Source organism: Meles meles, chromosome 5 (genome assembly GCF_922984935.1).
Source record: "Meles meles chromosome 5, mMelMel3.1 paternal haplotype, whole genome shotgun sequence".
Lineage (NCBI taxonomy): Eukaryota > Metazoa > Chordata > Mammalia > Carnivora > Mustelidae > Meles > Meles meles.
The window spans coordinates 113,772,344-113,787,925 of NC_060070.1; the positions used below are offsets into that span (position 1 = coordinate 113,772,344).

At 35.3% G+C, this 15,582-nt stretch overlaps 1 protein-coding gene across 2 annotated transcripts in view; it reads right to left on the reverse strand.

Annotated features, from left to right (window-relative positions):
* LMBRD1 (LMBR1 domain containing 1) overlaps positions 1-15,582 on the reverse strand; it is a 138,839-nt gene that overhangs the window by 96,329 nt on the left and 26,928 nt on the right. For both annotated transcript variants that reach the window (XM_046004962.1, XM_046004963.1), the window contains exons 4-5: positions 9,072-9,169; positions 6,820-6,887 (exon numbers count right to left, since the gene is read on the reverse strand). In XM_046004962.1, the coding sequence (XP_045860918.1) occupies positions 6,820-6,887; positions 9,072-9,169 (166 nt within the window). The remainder of the gene's footprint in view (positions 1-6,819; positions 6,888-9,071; positions 9,170-15,582) is intronic.

The following is a 15,582-nucleotide window of genomic DNA, read 5'->3' on the forward strand; positions in this document are numbered from 1 at the left end:
CTCTTGCTCTCTTTAAAAAAAAATTTTCACGTTATATATTTTATATCATTCTTCAAATATTCCATGTTAACTGCAGTCTCTCAGTTACCACAATGTTATGGACTCAACTCGTCCCTCTAAAATTCAAATGTTGAAGCCCTAACCACCACTGTGATGATATTTGGATACTGGGCCTTCAGGGAGGTAATTAAGGTCAAATGAGGTCCTAAGGGTAAGGCTCTAATCCAATAGGATTGGTATCCTTATAAGAAAAGGAAGAGATGCTAGACAAGTGCTCTCTCCTTGTTAGCACAGAGTAAAATAAAGGCCATGTGAGGAGACAGTGAAAAAGCAGCCATTTACAAGGCAAGTATCTTTAGCAGAAACCAAATTTGCTGACACACTGATCATGGACTTTTAAGCCTCCAGAACTCTAGAACTGAGAGAAAATAAATGTTCACTGTTTAAGCTACACAGTCTGTACTATTTTGTTATGGCAGCTCAAGTGGACTGATACATATTTTGGTACCATAAAGTGGATTGCTACTGTAATAAACACCTAGAAATGTGGCTGTCTCTTTGAAACTCAGTAATGATCAGAGGTTGGAAGAGTTTTAAGATGCAAGCCAGAAAAGGCCTAAGCTGCCCTGAAAGTGAAAAGAAAGCAAGGAAGAAAGGAAAAAGGGAAGGAAGGCAGGCCCCAAATGGAGTCACTTGTGCTAAGCCCCACCAAGATTTAAAATCTAACCTAACAGCAGTTTCAGTCTCTGCCAGGAGTGGAATTTTAAGCCAATCAGTCTGGAATTTCCTAGTAAGGTAATCTGCCTGATAAAACCCCCTGTATGCCCTCAGGGAATGTGACCTTGCTTGAAATAATTCCCTCTTTGAACTTCCTTATTTCACTTCCTTCGACTTATAACAATCTTCCATTTTGCATAACTCTTTAGCTCCTTTCTACCCACTACATCAGATGCTGCCCAATTCACAAACTGCTGAATAAAGCCAACTAGAGCTTCAAATAGACTCATTTGAATTTTGTATTTTAACAAAGAGACTACTGATAAAACTGTGGATGTTAAAGGCAAGAGGGAGGACTCAAAAAGAAGAGTTATAGAGAAAGCCTCTGTTGTCTCAGAGAAGACATATATCATCATGAACAGAATGTTGGTAGAAATATGGATGCTAAAGGTCATTCTGGTGAAATCTCAGCTAGAAATGAAGAACATGTTATTGGACACACAAAAAAGAAGATAACTTGTAATACAGAGGTAAGGACTCTGGCTGAACTATTTTTGTGGTTCTATGGAAGGCAGAACTTTAAGGAGATGAAATTGGATATTTAGCTGAGGAGGATTCTAAGCAAAGTGTTAAAGGAGTAGGTTGGTTTCTCCTTACTGTTTACAGTAATATGTGAGAGAAGAGAAATGAGATAAAGGAACTAGTTCACCCATATTACAAAACGATGATGAAGCCTGTGCTAAGAGTGTGGCTGAACAACCATCCAATAAGGAGAGGAGTACATGTGGAAACCATGGGTTTGATCAACCATCTCAGCAGAAACCAGGAACTGTGGTAGGATGATACTAGAAGGGACACTGACAATTTCAAATAAAGGAACAGAGATGGGACAAAATAAGGTAGCCTATGAGATTTGGGGGATTCTACAAGCCAGGATGACAGAATTAATTAGCTAAGAACATGCTTCATCCTTCAAGAAAAATTATCCAATGCAATTCAGTTATCATCAGGGCTGCCACTCCCACCACAGGCCCAGGGGTAAAGCTGCTTGCTCCTCAGTTTCCTCAGTTATGGCCACCAGTCAACTGCTACAAAGAGTCAAGGGAGCAGGACCCATGCCCAGAACCAAGAGGGCAGGGTCACTACCTAGGGTCATGGTCCACCTAACCCTCAGTGGGCCTGGAGCACAGAGCATCCAACCAGAGATGATTATTCTTGAGTTTAAGATCTAATATAATTTGCCTTGTTAGGTTTTGGACTTGCTTGGAACCCATAACCTCTTTTTTTTTTCTTTCCAATTTCTCCCTTTTAGAACAGAAATGTCTATCCTATGCCTGCCCTACTATTCTATCTTTGAGGCACATAACTTGTCTGGTTTCATGGGTTCACTGTTAAAGAATGAATCCTACTTCAGGTCTCACCCATACCTGAGTTAGGTGATATTTTGATTAGACTTTGGACTAGGAACTTATGCTCAATTAAGACTTTGGGGGCTGCTGGATGGGACAAATGCATTTGCACATAGTAAGGACATGAATTTTGGGGGCCCAGAGAACAGAATGCTATGGACTGAATTTGTCCCTACAAAATTCCTATGTTGAAGGTTTAATCCCCAGTGTTAAGCATCTGGATATGGGGCCTTCAGGAAGATAATAAGTCAAATGAGGTCATAATGGGTGGTACCCTAGTCTGAGGGAATCGAGTCCCTTTAGGAAGAGGAAGAGACACCAGAGAGCACTCTTTCTCCAAGTGAGAGCACACAGGAAAGATCCATAGGACACAGTAAGAAGGCAGCAGCCAGGACAAGAGTTCTCACCGGAAACTAAACTTGCCAACATTCTGACCATGGACTTCTATCTAACCTCTAGAACTGTGAGAAAATAAACATCTGTTATATATAGCACTCTGAAAAGATTAATACACTATACATACTATTTATCTTTTTTCTTTACTTAGTCTGATGATCAATTTCCACTCCTCAAATTTCAATTCAAATATTATTCCCTAGTAGGTCTTCCCTGATTCTTCAAGGCAAGACTAGGAACTTGCTGCTCCATCATCAAAACCTAGTACTTATCTCTTATTAGAACACTTAAATATTATAGCTCAAGTTATGTATTTGTCTCTCTACTGTGAACCTTGAGGAAAGAGAAAATGACCCTCCATCTTTATCCCTAAGACCTTCCACACTACACATAACCACACACTACACAACAAAGTGCTCCAAAAATGTTAGCTACATGAATTAGTTAAACCTCAACCACATTTGCGCCATAAAATTATCTACTGTTTTAAAAGAAAAACATACATCACTTAACCAAAAAAACTAGGACAGGTTACCTTCGGGAAAATTTCAGGAAATTTAGTCAATCACTGAACCTAAAAATATACCTCATTTAAATATGGTAACGAGAAGAACACTACCTTGGGTAACCAAAACATTCTTAGTCTTTTATTCACAAATTTCAGGCTTGTGAAATACAGGAGTTCATATACTCTCCCTATTATCAGTGCCCTCAGCTAAAGACCTCAAATACCAATGAGAAAATAGAGGCCAATCAGAGAGGAATTCTTTCATTTGCATACAAACCCTGAGAACCCACTTGTACCTCTTTTCATTTTTATCACTCTAATAACAACAGAGGAAATCTCTTTCAACCTGAATCAAAACCTTTTCCCTGTATGGTTGCTTTCTATGCCCTTCCTTCTAACCTATTACCCACCTGAGTGCCAACATTATCAATTCAATTACAAAAGGACTGCAGTACTGAGAAAGGTGGGAGGTGGCACAGGGAATAATATTTAGCAATCCTGTAGCTTATCTTTTACATTTCACAAAAGAAAAAACTCATTTTCTCATTGGAGCTAGATATTGCTTCTGGAAGAGCAGAAACTATACTTTGACTTTCCCAAAGCCTGATTTGGTGGCTTACTCACCATCTCTTCCTGACTGCCTAGAAAACTTAACAGGAAATAAACTGAGATTCTGATACTCCCCACCAGATCTGCTCCTCCTTCAGATCTGCCTACCTAAGTTGATAACAACTTCATCCTTTCTGTGTAGCAAAGAATTTGGCTTTGCCGAAAAGACGTGCGAATTTTGCTCATGGTTCTGGCAGGTACTCAACGTCTTTGTTTAGGGCAGAAGCTGGCAATATCTTAAGTGGAGGGCCAGAAAGACCAACCATGTGATTTTGGGTGAGAACTCTGAGTCACATGGAGTCCACTGTCTTGGAAGCCGAAATAACTGTCGGCAATCAATCAATCTGACTTGCCTAAATAACCAAGTTTCAATAAAAACTGTGTTAAAGCTCATGTGACTTTCCCTGGTTGGCAATATTCCCCATGCATACAGTCATACATCTATGCCAGAAGAGTAACATCTTGAAGACAATGGAAGATTTATATTTCGAATCCTCCCGGACTCTATCTTATACATCTCTTCTTTTGGTTGGTTTTAACCTGTATTCAATTATAATAACTGGTAACAAGGAATATAATTGCTTTCAGTGATTTCTATGAATCCTTCTAGAGAATAATTAAACCTGAGAGTGGTTTAATTTAAACCTGAGACTAAGAATGTTTTGGTTACCCAAGGTAGTGTTCTTCTCGTTACCATATTTAAATGAGGTATATTTTTAGGTTCAGTGATTGACTAAATTTCCTGAAATTTTCCTGAAGGTAACCTGTCCTAGTTTTTTTGGTTAAGTGATGTATGTTTTTCTTTTAAAACAGTAGATAATTTTATGGCGCAAGTTGCATTTGGTGTCAAAAGTGATAGAAGTGTTCGAAAGACCATGCAGTTTGACCAACTGCGGGTACATTCTCAATTCCTCTTTCTCTCACACCCAACCTATGTATTCTACCAAAATATTCTGCTGGCTCCTTCTCCAAAAGATAGGCAGAATCAAATCACTACTGCTACCATCATGCCTTGCCTTGGTTACAACAGCTTCCTCACAGTTCTCTTATTTTTTTCCCTTACCGCCAAAGTCAAGTCTTAAAACACCATCCAGGAATCCTGTCAAAATGTCAGATTATGTCACTCAATGACAAAAATTCCTCTGATAGCTTCCCATCTCTCTCACAATAAATATCAAAGTCCTAACAATGGCCTATGATACCCTTCTAAATCTGGCAGCTTTAGTACCTCCAGTTGTATCTTCAGCTACTCCAGCCTTCATTTACTCTACTCCAGTTACTAGTTTTCCCACTTTGTCTTAAATATGCCAGATAATTTCTTGCCACAGGTTCCACGGACTGGAATGCTCTTCCCCCCCATATATTCATGGCTCCCTCACTTCCTTCAAATATCTTCTCAAATATTACCTTCTCATCAGTGTCTTCCCTACCATTTCATAACCTCAACACAGCCCATTTTTTGTTTCTCTCTCTGTCCCTCTAAACCTCTTGAATGTATGTTCCATGAAAAAAAGTGGTCTTTTCAGTTAACTGCTGTTTCACCAGTACCCAGTACAGTATCTGGAACATAACTAGTACATAATACTATTTGAAAAATAAGTGAATGTTATATTGTTCAAAATGGCTGGTCAAACTGTTGTTTCTTGTTACTAGCGTATTTGCAAGGAAACATTTGCTTAATTTTTAGTATATCACTTCTAAATAAATAAATGTCATCTACAGAATCTGTTAAAGCTTTATCAGAATTGTACAAAATGTAACTCTAAATGAGGACTGAAGATAATATGCCATGCAAAGAACAAGTTATTTTACAAGTGAATTTACAAATATGCAAATTTACCCCCAGATACCTTTTGTCTGGGACAGATACTCTGGCTGTTTAAAGATTACTGGTTTTACTGATGGTTCTCAGTCACATTCTAAATCAGGAGATAGAAAAATACTGACTGCCTCTGTTTGCAAATAAAGTTTTATTAGAACTCAGCCACGTCCTTCTGTTTGCATCTTGTCTATGACTACTATAAAGGTACAAGAGAGTTGAGTAGTTGCCACAAAGACCATATGGACCTCTAACTTAAAATACTAACTACCCTTCAAGAAAAGTTTGTTAATCTCTGTTCCAGATAATTTAGGGTTCTAAATGAGAGACCTTCAAATTAACAAAAGCAAATTCACATAACTGTCTTTCTTAAAAAGCCAAAAGAGAATTAAAAAATATATTCAACAGCTGAAGATAAAAACTACTTAAAAAAATTGTCCTTTCAGTAAGTACTCTGTCTTATGACACATCAAGGCAGACAAAGGGTACTGGAAATATACCTTGATTATAAAGCACTGGTATTCTAAAAAGTCCTAGAACTACAAAAGGTTACTGACCAATTTTATTCCATCACAAACTGTATTCAGTAAATGACATTTTTTTATTTACTAAAATTTCTGAGACCAAATTATAAAAGCGACCTTATAAAAGCTTATTAGCACCTCACATATTTCCTAACATAAAAAAATAAAAGAATCAAAACCTATTTTAACAAGGATAAATGTCTTCTGTTAACAAGGACAAATATTTTCCAAAGAGAAAATTTTAAATGTATAAATAAAATATGCAAAACTTTATTGATATTAGTAGAAAACCTTAAGGAAGAAGATTTAAGAAAGGAACTCACTGACAAAGATTAATTCAAAAATTTAAAGACTGATGCACAAATCTGAAAAGATGCACAGAAAGGTTTCACCAAAGAGCTGTTTATAAAAACAGAAAAATTTCCGACATCATAAATGCCCAGGTAATCATCATTAGAAGATTAAATAAATTGTTGTATCCTAAAAGGAAAATGCAGTATAGTCAAAATTGATGAATCTACATTTACAATTCTAAAGAGATGCCTAGAGTACGTCAACAAGTAGATTATCAAGAATTCATAAAATAAAATCATTTCTGTAAAATTATAACATGAAGGGTATGCATATGGGAGAGAAGGGCACTCTGCATGTATCTCAGCACATAAAAAATGTCCATGTAGAAAAACATATATAAAAAAGGTTAACTGTGGTTTTTGCTTGGTAGCAATATAAAAGGTGGTTTACTCTTTTTCTTACACTTTTTTCTAGATTTTTCTGAATGAGCCTTTATTATTATTATTTTATTTCCATTTTCAGGGGGAAAAAATCAAGACTTACCCAACTAAAAGAAGAAGTGCACAAATTACAGCAAATCCCAAAGTATACTTGAATGCAGTTTTAATTTGCTAGAAGTCAAGGGAAAAAAGTATACCATTTACTAAGACCTTTAAAATATAAAATATTCTTAAAAAAATAAAATATAAACTATTTTACTATGGTATAAAAGTACTTTCACACCAAATGTACATTTATAATCAACTGTGTAAAATTTCCCTGTTGAAAAATAATCTTAAAATTTAAGGAAAAACAATGTAATGCCACATCTTAAGTTATGTTTGCAAACCACACTAGACCTTAAAGTCTTTTCAATGATTAGACCTTGTGGAAATCAGTACTCAAAAGCATAATCAATTTTTCAGTGGGCATAATCCCTAGTAAAATTATCAGAATATTTACTAATATATTCCCCCAAACAGTAAGCAATCAGAATCTATAATACCCCTCCCCAACTCATTTAAATTGGTTATAATAATTACAATATTCAATATGCATACATGTGAACATACATATGTATGGATATATATATGTTCTTGAATATATATGTACTTATTTTATATATAATGTATATTATAGTTATATAAAATAAAAATATATAGAACATATATATAAACATATAAAACATTTATCATTATCTTTGTCCAAAGACAAAAACACAAAGCAGGATATTTAAAATATAGAAAGAAAAGTTAACCTCAAGAAAAAAGGTTAAATCAGTAAAAAAACAAAACAAAACAAAACATTGTCTCTCAGATTAATGAAGTCTCTAAAAGTCACCATTTAAAATTTAAAATCAAGGTTCATATGACAAATTCTTCACAAAGGAGTTAAGACAATTTTTAGGAAAAAAAAAACCTAAAATAAAGGTTGAGGAGGATCTTAAGATCAAACAAAAGGGTTGGGGAGGATGAACTTTAGAAAAGGTGAAAAGAGAAAGCATGTATCTCATTTCATTTTTAACATGAATCCTAACCACCCACTTTACCTTACATATGCTGGGTTTACAAATCCAGAGTTACATAAGTATCTGCAAATAATTAATTTTGACTTTCTTTATAAATACTTAAACACTGTATTTTTTTCTAACAACTGTACTGATTACCACTTGGAATCACTTAAAATAAGGTTATGTACTTGCTCCTGATCTAATGCAAATACTTTAAGGGTTTAATAAACATGATTAAGAATAATGCTGGCTTTTAAGTGAAAGCTATACATAATTTTTTTTGTATTTAAATACAAAACATAAAAAAGTATAAAGCAAATTCCTGTAACTCAATAAAAACATTCCTTTTATGCTGCGTTTTCCCCCTTAAATCAGAAAAAAATGCTCAATTTTAGCAAATACCTTTCAACATACAATTTCTTTTTGACCTATTAAATGACTATATATTAACAGATGTGCTGATTCTAAACTACCCATGCAGTCTAGAGACAGGCCCAACTCAGTTATACTATAGTCATATATTTTTAAGATATCTCTGAATTCAATGTGCTACTATTTCAGTTATGATTTATATACCAATACTTAAGTGATGTTGGTCTGAAATTTTGGACATTTATGTATGTTATATTTATGAGATTCTTATATCAGTGTAATCCTGGATTAGTAAAAATAGTCTCCAAATATTCCTCCTTTATGTCCTAGAACAGGGGTCAGCAGACTGTCCTATGGGCCACAGGTAGCCCACCTCCTATTTTACTGGATCACATCAAGCTTATCAAGTATTAGCTCTGGCTACTTTCGCAGTACAAGAGCAGAGGTGAGTAGCTGAGACAGAAACTATATGCCCACAAAGCCTAAAATGTTTACTACCTGGACTTTTAGAGACAATGTCTGCCAATCCCTGCTCTAGAATTGCTGTCTAAACAACAGTCACAAGTCACAAGTAGCTACTGAGCTCTTGAAATATGGCTAGTTCAAATGGAGATGTGCTGCAGTGTAAAATACATTTTAAATTTCAAAGGCTTAGTGTGAAAAAAGAAATTTAATATCTCATTAATAATGTGTTTTGACTCTATTTAAACTGATACTACTTGGAACCTATAACATTAAATACAATGTACTGTTAAAAATAATTTCAACTGCTCCTTTTTACTTATTTTAATGTCACTACTAGAAAATTTAAAATTTCATATCTGGCTCACACTGTATTTCTATTAGACAATGCTGCTCTAGAATAAATTCAGTCATATCATTCCTGGAAAAAGGAAATCACCTTTCCCCCTCCCCCTAAAATAAACATACTTACAGTACATTTACTAGTATCATCATCATCCTTTTCTTCATAGTAGAAGTAGACAAAAGGGATCCAGAAAAACACACAGAATAATATAACAGAATATAAGGCTGTGGAAAGAAATAATAAGCTGAGTTCTACTGAATACATAATAACTTAGTAATTGTTTTATATATATATATATATATATATATATATATATATACTTACATTGTGCATATTAACATACAAATTAACTTACCAAATTCACATTTACATACCAAATTCACTCCCCCATCTGATCCCTTTACACATAACTTTTGTGTGTCTTTTTTTTTTAAGATTTTATTTATTTGACAGAGAGATAGAGAGCATAAGTAGGCCGAGTAGCAGGCAGAGGGAAAAATCAGACTCCCCACTTAGTAGGGAGCCTGATGCAGGACTTGATCCCAAGACCCTGGGATCATGACCTAAGCCGAAGGCAGCGGCTTAACTGACCGAGCCACCCAGGCACCCCACATAACTCTATGTTTGTATGTAATATCCCAATCAGCCTTTTCTGATCTCTATCCCAACAAATCAATAGCATTATTAGGTAGATCATAATTCAAGTTAACCATGACGCAATTTTCAGCAATAATGATAATACTTATGCCTATAACAAGTGTAGCAGCTAATACCTAAGCTCTTACTAGGTACTCACCACAGCGCAAGAACTTCCTGTAAACACGCATTTAAATGAACAGTAACTTTTTGGGCAACTGGCTGGCTCAGTTAGTTGAGTGACCGACTGGACTTCTTTCAGCTCAGGTCATGATCCTGGGGTTGTGGGGTTGAGCCCCACAAGGGACTCTACACCCAGTATGGAGTCTGCTTGTCCCCCTCTTCTTCTGCTCCTCCCCCTACTCATAATTCCTGGTATCTCGCTCGCTCTGACTCTCACTCTAAAATAAACAAATAAAACCTTCAAAAAACATAATAAATGAGCATTAACTTTTATATTCCTTCCAACTTAAAATCAAATAAAGTTGACACAACATTTTCCAGTCACTCAAGTTAAAGAAACAGCTACAATCGATACTATCCTTTTGGTACAATAATTTTCCCTAAGTTTAAAATATGTAGTGTTATAAAACTGATTGTATACAAATCAAGACAAAGAAAAGGTAAGAATGGTAAAACAGCAAAATCAGATTCAAAGTTAACTGATACAAATTACTATTTACATGCTTTAAAATAATATTAGATACTGTGACCCAGCAGTCAAAATATTTTTTAATTCAATGTACTATTTAAAATTTGAACAACGAAAGTATATTTAACAATTTAAAAAAGAAGAGCATAAACAACTTTTCAAGGCTTCAAAACCTAAAAAAAGTGCTTTTAAAATCTTCTGTGAAGGAGTACCTAGATGGCTCAGTCAGTTAAGTGACCAACTCTTGATTTCCACTCAGGTCATAACCTCAGGTTCAGATTGTCTCTCTGTCTCTCTCTCTGCCCCTCTCATCCTCTACCCAATGCACATGCTCTCTCCCTCTCTCTCAAAAGAAAAATAAATAAATTTTTTAAAAAGATAATGAAAAAATAAGGGGGGACCTGGGTGGCTCAGTCGGTTAAGTGTCTGACTTCAGCTCCGGTCATTACCTCAAGGTCTTGGGATCAAGCCCCACATGGGGCTCCCTGCTGAGTGTGGAATTAGCTTCCCCTCTCTGTCTGCTCCTCCCTGTGCTTGTGCTCTCTCTCTCTCTAATAAAATCTTTAAAAAATAAATTAATAATAATAATAATAAAATAAAATCTGTGAATTTACATTTTATTGCATGTGCATAAGTTCATAGAAAGAGTGTCAATATAATTATATTTAAAAAATCACAGGATAATAGTTATTATACTCCATTGTAAAAAATATGTTAGTAACCTACAACTATATATAAGATATGTAAATATATAACATATATAAAGATATTTATATATATAACTAAATATAAATATGTATTTATATAACTAAATATAAAGATACCAGAACTACAGGCCCAAAGCAGGAAGCAAGTGTTGACCAAAATTCATGTTTTGCTGAGTGAAATAAGTCAAGCAGAAAGAGTCAATTATCATATGGTTTCACTTACTTGTGGAGCATTAAGTAACAACACAGAGGACATGGGGAGATGGAGAAGAGAAGTGAGTTAGGGGAAATCAGAGGGGGACACAAACCATGAGAGACTGTGGATTCTGAGAAACAAACTGAGGGTTTTGGAGAGGAGAGGGGTGGGGGGTTGGGTAAGCCCGGTGGTGGGTATTAAGGAGGGCACGTATTGCATGTGGTTTATATGCTGCATAAACAATGAATTTTGGATCAGTGAAAAAAAAATAAATTAAAATTTTTTTAAAAATCATGTTTTGCACAAATTATTCTCTTGGAAGGAATGATTGTATAATTTATAGAATTTTTAAACACGCTCTTAATACTTGATAGTACTATCTCATTTATCTGGAGGCCACTTATGAAATAGACTCCATTAAATTCAGCATAGCTACTACAACTCAGCAAACAAAGTCCTAAATAACCAACAGAAAAGTAAAAGGTAATTTTTATTGACCAATCATAAAATAACTGTCAGCAAACTGAATTCTGGCAATTCACATATTTAGTGAAATGTATGCAGTCTTTTAATATCATAAGAAACTAATAATGACAGTAAATCTTTAAAGGTAATGAATACCGGTGTTTCTACTACAAAACAGAAAGTACAGTTAACCCCTTAAGTTGGTTGAGGCACCAAGTCCCTGCAGATGTAATAATCTACATACAACTTTTGATTCCCCTAAACCTTAACCAACAGCCTACTGTTGACTGGAAGCCTTACTGAATACATTAAAAAAAAAACAAAAACAAAAACAAAAAAAAACAGTCAATTAACACATATTTTGTAGGTTACATGTATCATTTACCATATTCTTACAATAAAGTCACCAAGAGAAAAGAAAATCTTATTAAGAAAATCATAAAGAAAATACATTCACAGTATTATATTGAATTTATTAGAAAAAAATCCACATTAAATGGGCCCAACACAGTTCAAATTTGTGTTGTTCAAGGGTCAGCAATAGTTAGTATTAATATTTCTATCATAAGTCTAACAGCCAATGGAAATAAACATATATGCAAAAATGTAACCAGGGCGCCTAGGTGACTCAATCATTAAGCCTCTCCCTTCAGTTCAGGTCATGATCCCAGGGTCTGGGATCAAGCCCTACATTGGACTCTCTGCTCAGTGGAAAGCCTGCTTCTCCCTCTGTCTTTGCCTGCCACTCTGCCTACTTGTGCTCTCTACCTCCCTGTCAAATAAATAAATAAAATCTTTAAAAAAAAATTGTAACCAAAATAAATATTCTAAAAGTTTTAAAAAATTAAAATTAAAAGGGTCAGGACTATAAATCACTCTAATTACCATTCTAATATTATGATTAAAAAGATCAAATAATTTGTATATAAGAGGAGAAATCCTAAATTAGCAGAACAGAGTTTAATGAGCTGATCACCATATCCCAGAAATTCTAATACAATAATATTCGGCTTTACTCTCAGCATGTTGCTTATGTCTACTACTTGATGGCCTAAGCTTTCAGCTGGCCAGAGAGCCTATGGCTATTAACATTCCTGGTATTCGGTAACTAGTATGATCAAAGATCTTGTAAGCTGCATAGTTATCACAGTCAATTAGAAAAACAAAGTATAAAATTAATTCCTATAACTCAAAAAATACAAATAATCCATTTTTAAAGTGAACAAAAGACAGGTACTTCACCATAGAAGATACTGGCCAAAGATACAAAATGGCTATAAACCACATTTTTAAAGGTGCTCATTATCATTAGCCATGAAGATGTAAACTAAACCCATAATGAGATACACATACCCCAAAGAATGGCTAAAATTAAACTGGCAATACCAAGTGTGGCCAAGAACATAGAACAACTGATATTCGCATACTTTGCTAGAGGCTGTGTAAAGTGGCACACCACTAGAAAAAACTGTTTAGTAGTTTCTTACCAAGTTAAACATAAAAATACCACATGATCCAACAATTCTACTCCTCTGACAATGAAGAGCCACAACATATGCAAAGGGTTTCTGCCCAGAGAACCCTGCCTGAGTTACAGAGTCCAGGGCTTTTACTGGGGACTTACAAAATATGCATGTTTACCTGAGTGACCAGCTATGTATGATACCAGAACTACAGGCCCAAAGCAGGAAAGCCAAAAGTCATGTTTTGCACAATCAAACAAGCTGATAATACACAGTTCCATACTCAGCTATACAAAACTACCTTATCAATTAGTAATACAGGGCACATCCCAGGGCTAGGTTCACAGGAGTTAGTCAAGGGTTAACCACACAACCTGAAAGTATATGGTAAGTGAACACGCTCAGATGTCCTGCATTAACCCTTTCGATTGTTTGTTTGTTTTAATTAAAGTAGGCTCCATGACCAGTGTGAAGCCCAACATAGGACTTGAACTCACAACCCTCCTGAGATCAAGACCTGAGCTGAGATCAAGAGTCGGATGCATGGGGCACGTGGGTGGCTCAGTCCATTAAGCATCTGCCTCAGCTCAAGTCATGATCTCAGGGTCCTAGCCCTGAGCATCAGGCTCACTGTTTAGCAGGGAGTCTGCTTCTCCCTTTACCTCTGCTCGGCCCCCACTTGTGCTCTCTTTCTCTCTCTTCTCTCAAATAAATGAATAAAATCTTTTAAAAAAGGAGTGGAATGCTTAACCAACTAAACCACCCAGGCACTCCCCTGCATTAACTCTTTCATGAAAAAAATGTTCTTAGCAACATTATTCACAATAGTCAGAAACTGAAAATGATTCAAACACCCATCAACCAGGTGAAAAGATAAGCAAACTAAATGGTATTATATTTATACAAATGACTAGTATACAGCAACAAAAAATAACAAACTATGGATACATGAGATGAGGATGAATCACACAGACCCTATACTAAATAAAATATGCCCACTCACAGGAGTGCATTTCCTATGACTGAACTTAAGGAAGTTCTAGATCTGGCAAAACTAAATTGTTACAACACAAGTCAAAAAGTGGTTGGGGCAGCTACTGACTGTAAAAAGACATAAAGACGTATGGCAATGAAAACTCTCATTACGTTGCTGGTAGCAATAACGAGAAAAAGGCAGTTTCTAGCAATCAACACCTAGAGGAAGGAGAGGAGAAAAACACAATTCTGAAAAGACTTCATAATATCCCCCCAGCAGTCTGTGACTCAAAATAGGTGTAGAACAACTGCTCTAAATCTTTGTTTTTTGTTTTTTTTTTTTTTTTAAGATTTTATTTATTTATTTGACAGATAGAGATCACAAGTAGGGAGAGAGGCAGGCAGAGAGAGAGAGGAGGAAGCAGGCTCTCTGCCAAGCAGAGAGCCCGATGCGGGGCTCGATCCCAGGACTCTGGGATCATGACCTGAGCGAAAGGCAGAGGCTTTAACCCACTGAGCCACCCAGGCGCCCCTAAATCTTTGTTTTGCTAACACTATACCTAAATAAACTATCTTCTGGTAATCTGACTGTTCTTTTTTCATAAAGATCTCTTCTTTGTCCTGCATCAGGCTCCTTGCTCAGCAGGGAACCTGCTTCTGCCTCTCTCTCTCTCTCTCTCTCTGTCTGCCTAATGCTCCCCCTGCTTGTGCTCTCTTTCTCTTTCAAATAAATAGATAAAATCTTTTAAAAAATGAATAAAGATTTCTTCCTTTAGCCCATAAATAAGAAACATTAAGTAACATTTTTGTTCGCTTTGGATCAGTTCTAATTTCCAGTTGGGTTTATATACCTGTAAATTTTAAAAAAGATGCTGCTGCCACTATCACGAAACCCAGAAATTTCTTCTTTTACAGCTCTACTTAAAACTGATAACTATTTACAAAGGACAATTATTCTTAACTCCAACAGTGACGACATTCTTCATATCCTGACATCTTTATAAAGTACGCTTTTACTTGTAAATGTTTTTGTTAAAAGATTGCTACTAGCAAGTCAAAGATAAACAGACTATTTGGTTTAATAGTCCCACTAACATCAAAGAAAACATATTAAGAACAAGTTTTAAAACCTCATGTCCACAAAAATTGGCAAAAATTAAACTCATAAAACAAGTTCTTTTTTTAAAAACAACTTAGCAAGAACTAGCAAAAACAAGTGAACAGTCATCAACTCTTAAAAGGACATAGACAAAAACAGTGGCAAAGAATATATAATAACTGTTATGATCTTCTCATATACACAAAACAATCTACCTTTTACAAACTTCGTATCATTAAATTATAACACATTATGAAAATTAACTTCAATAAATTAGGCTTTGGGATTTTCAGACATTCTTTAATCCTCCCAACTATTGATGAAAACACCACAACAAAGAATAACTTAGTCAATACTGTGATAGTAAAATTAATCATGACAAAGCTTTTTTTTTTTTTTAAGAGGGTCAAAGTATAAAGATATTCTGGGAATTCTAAAAGCCTT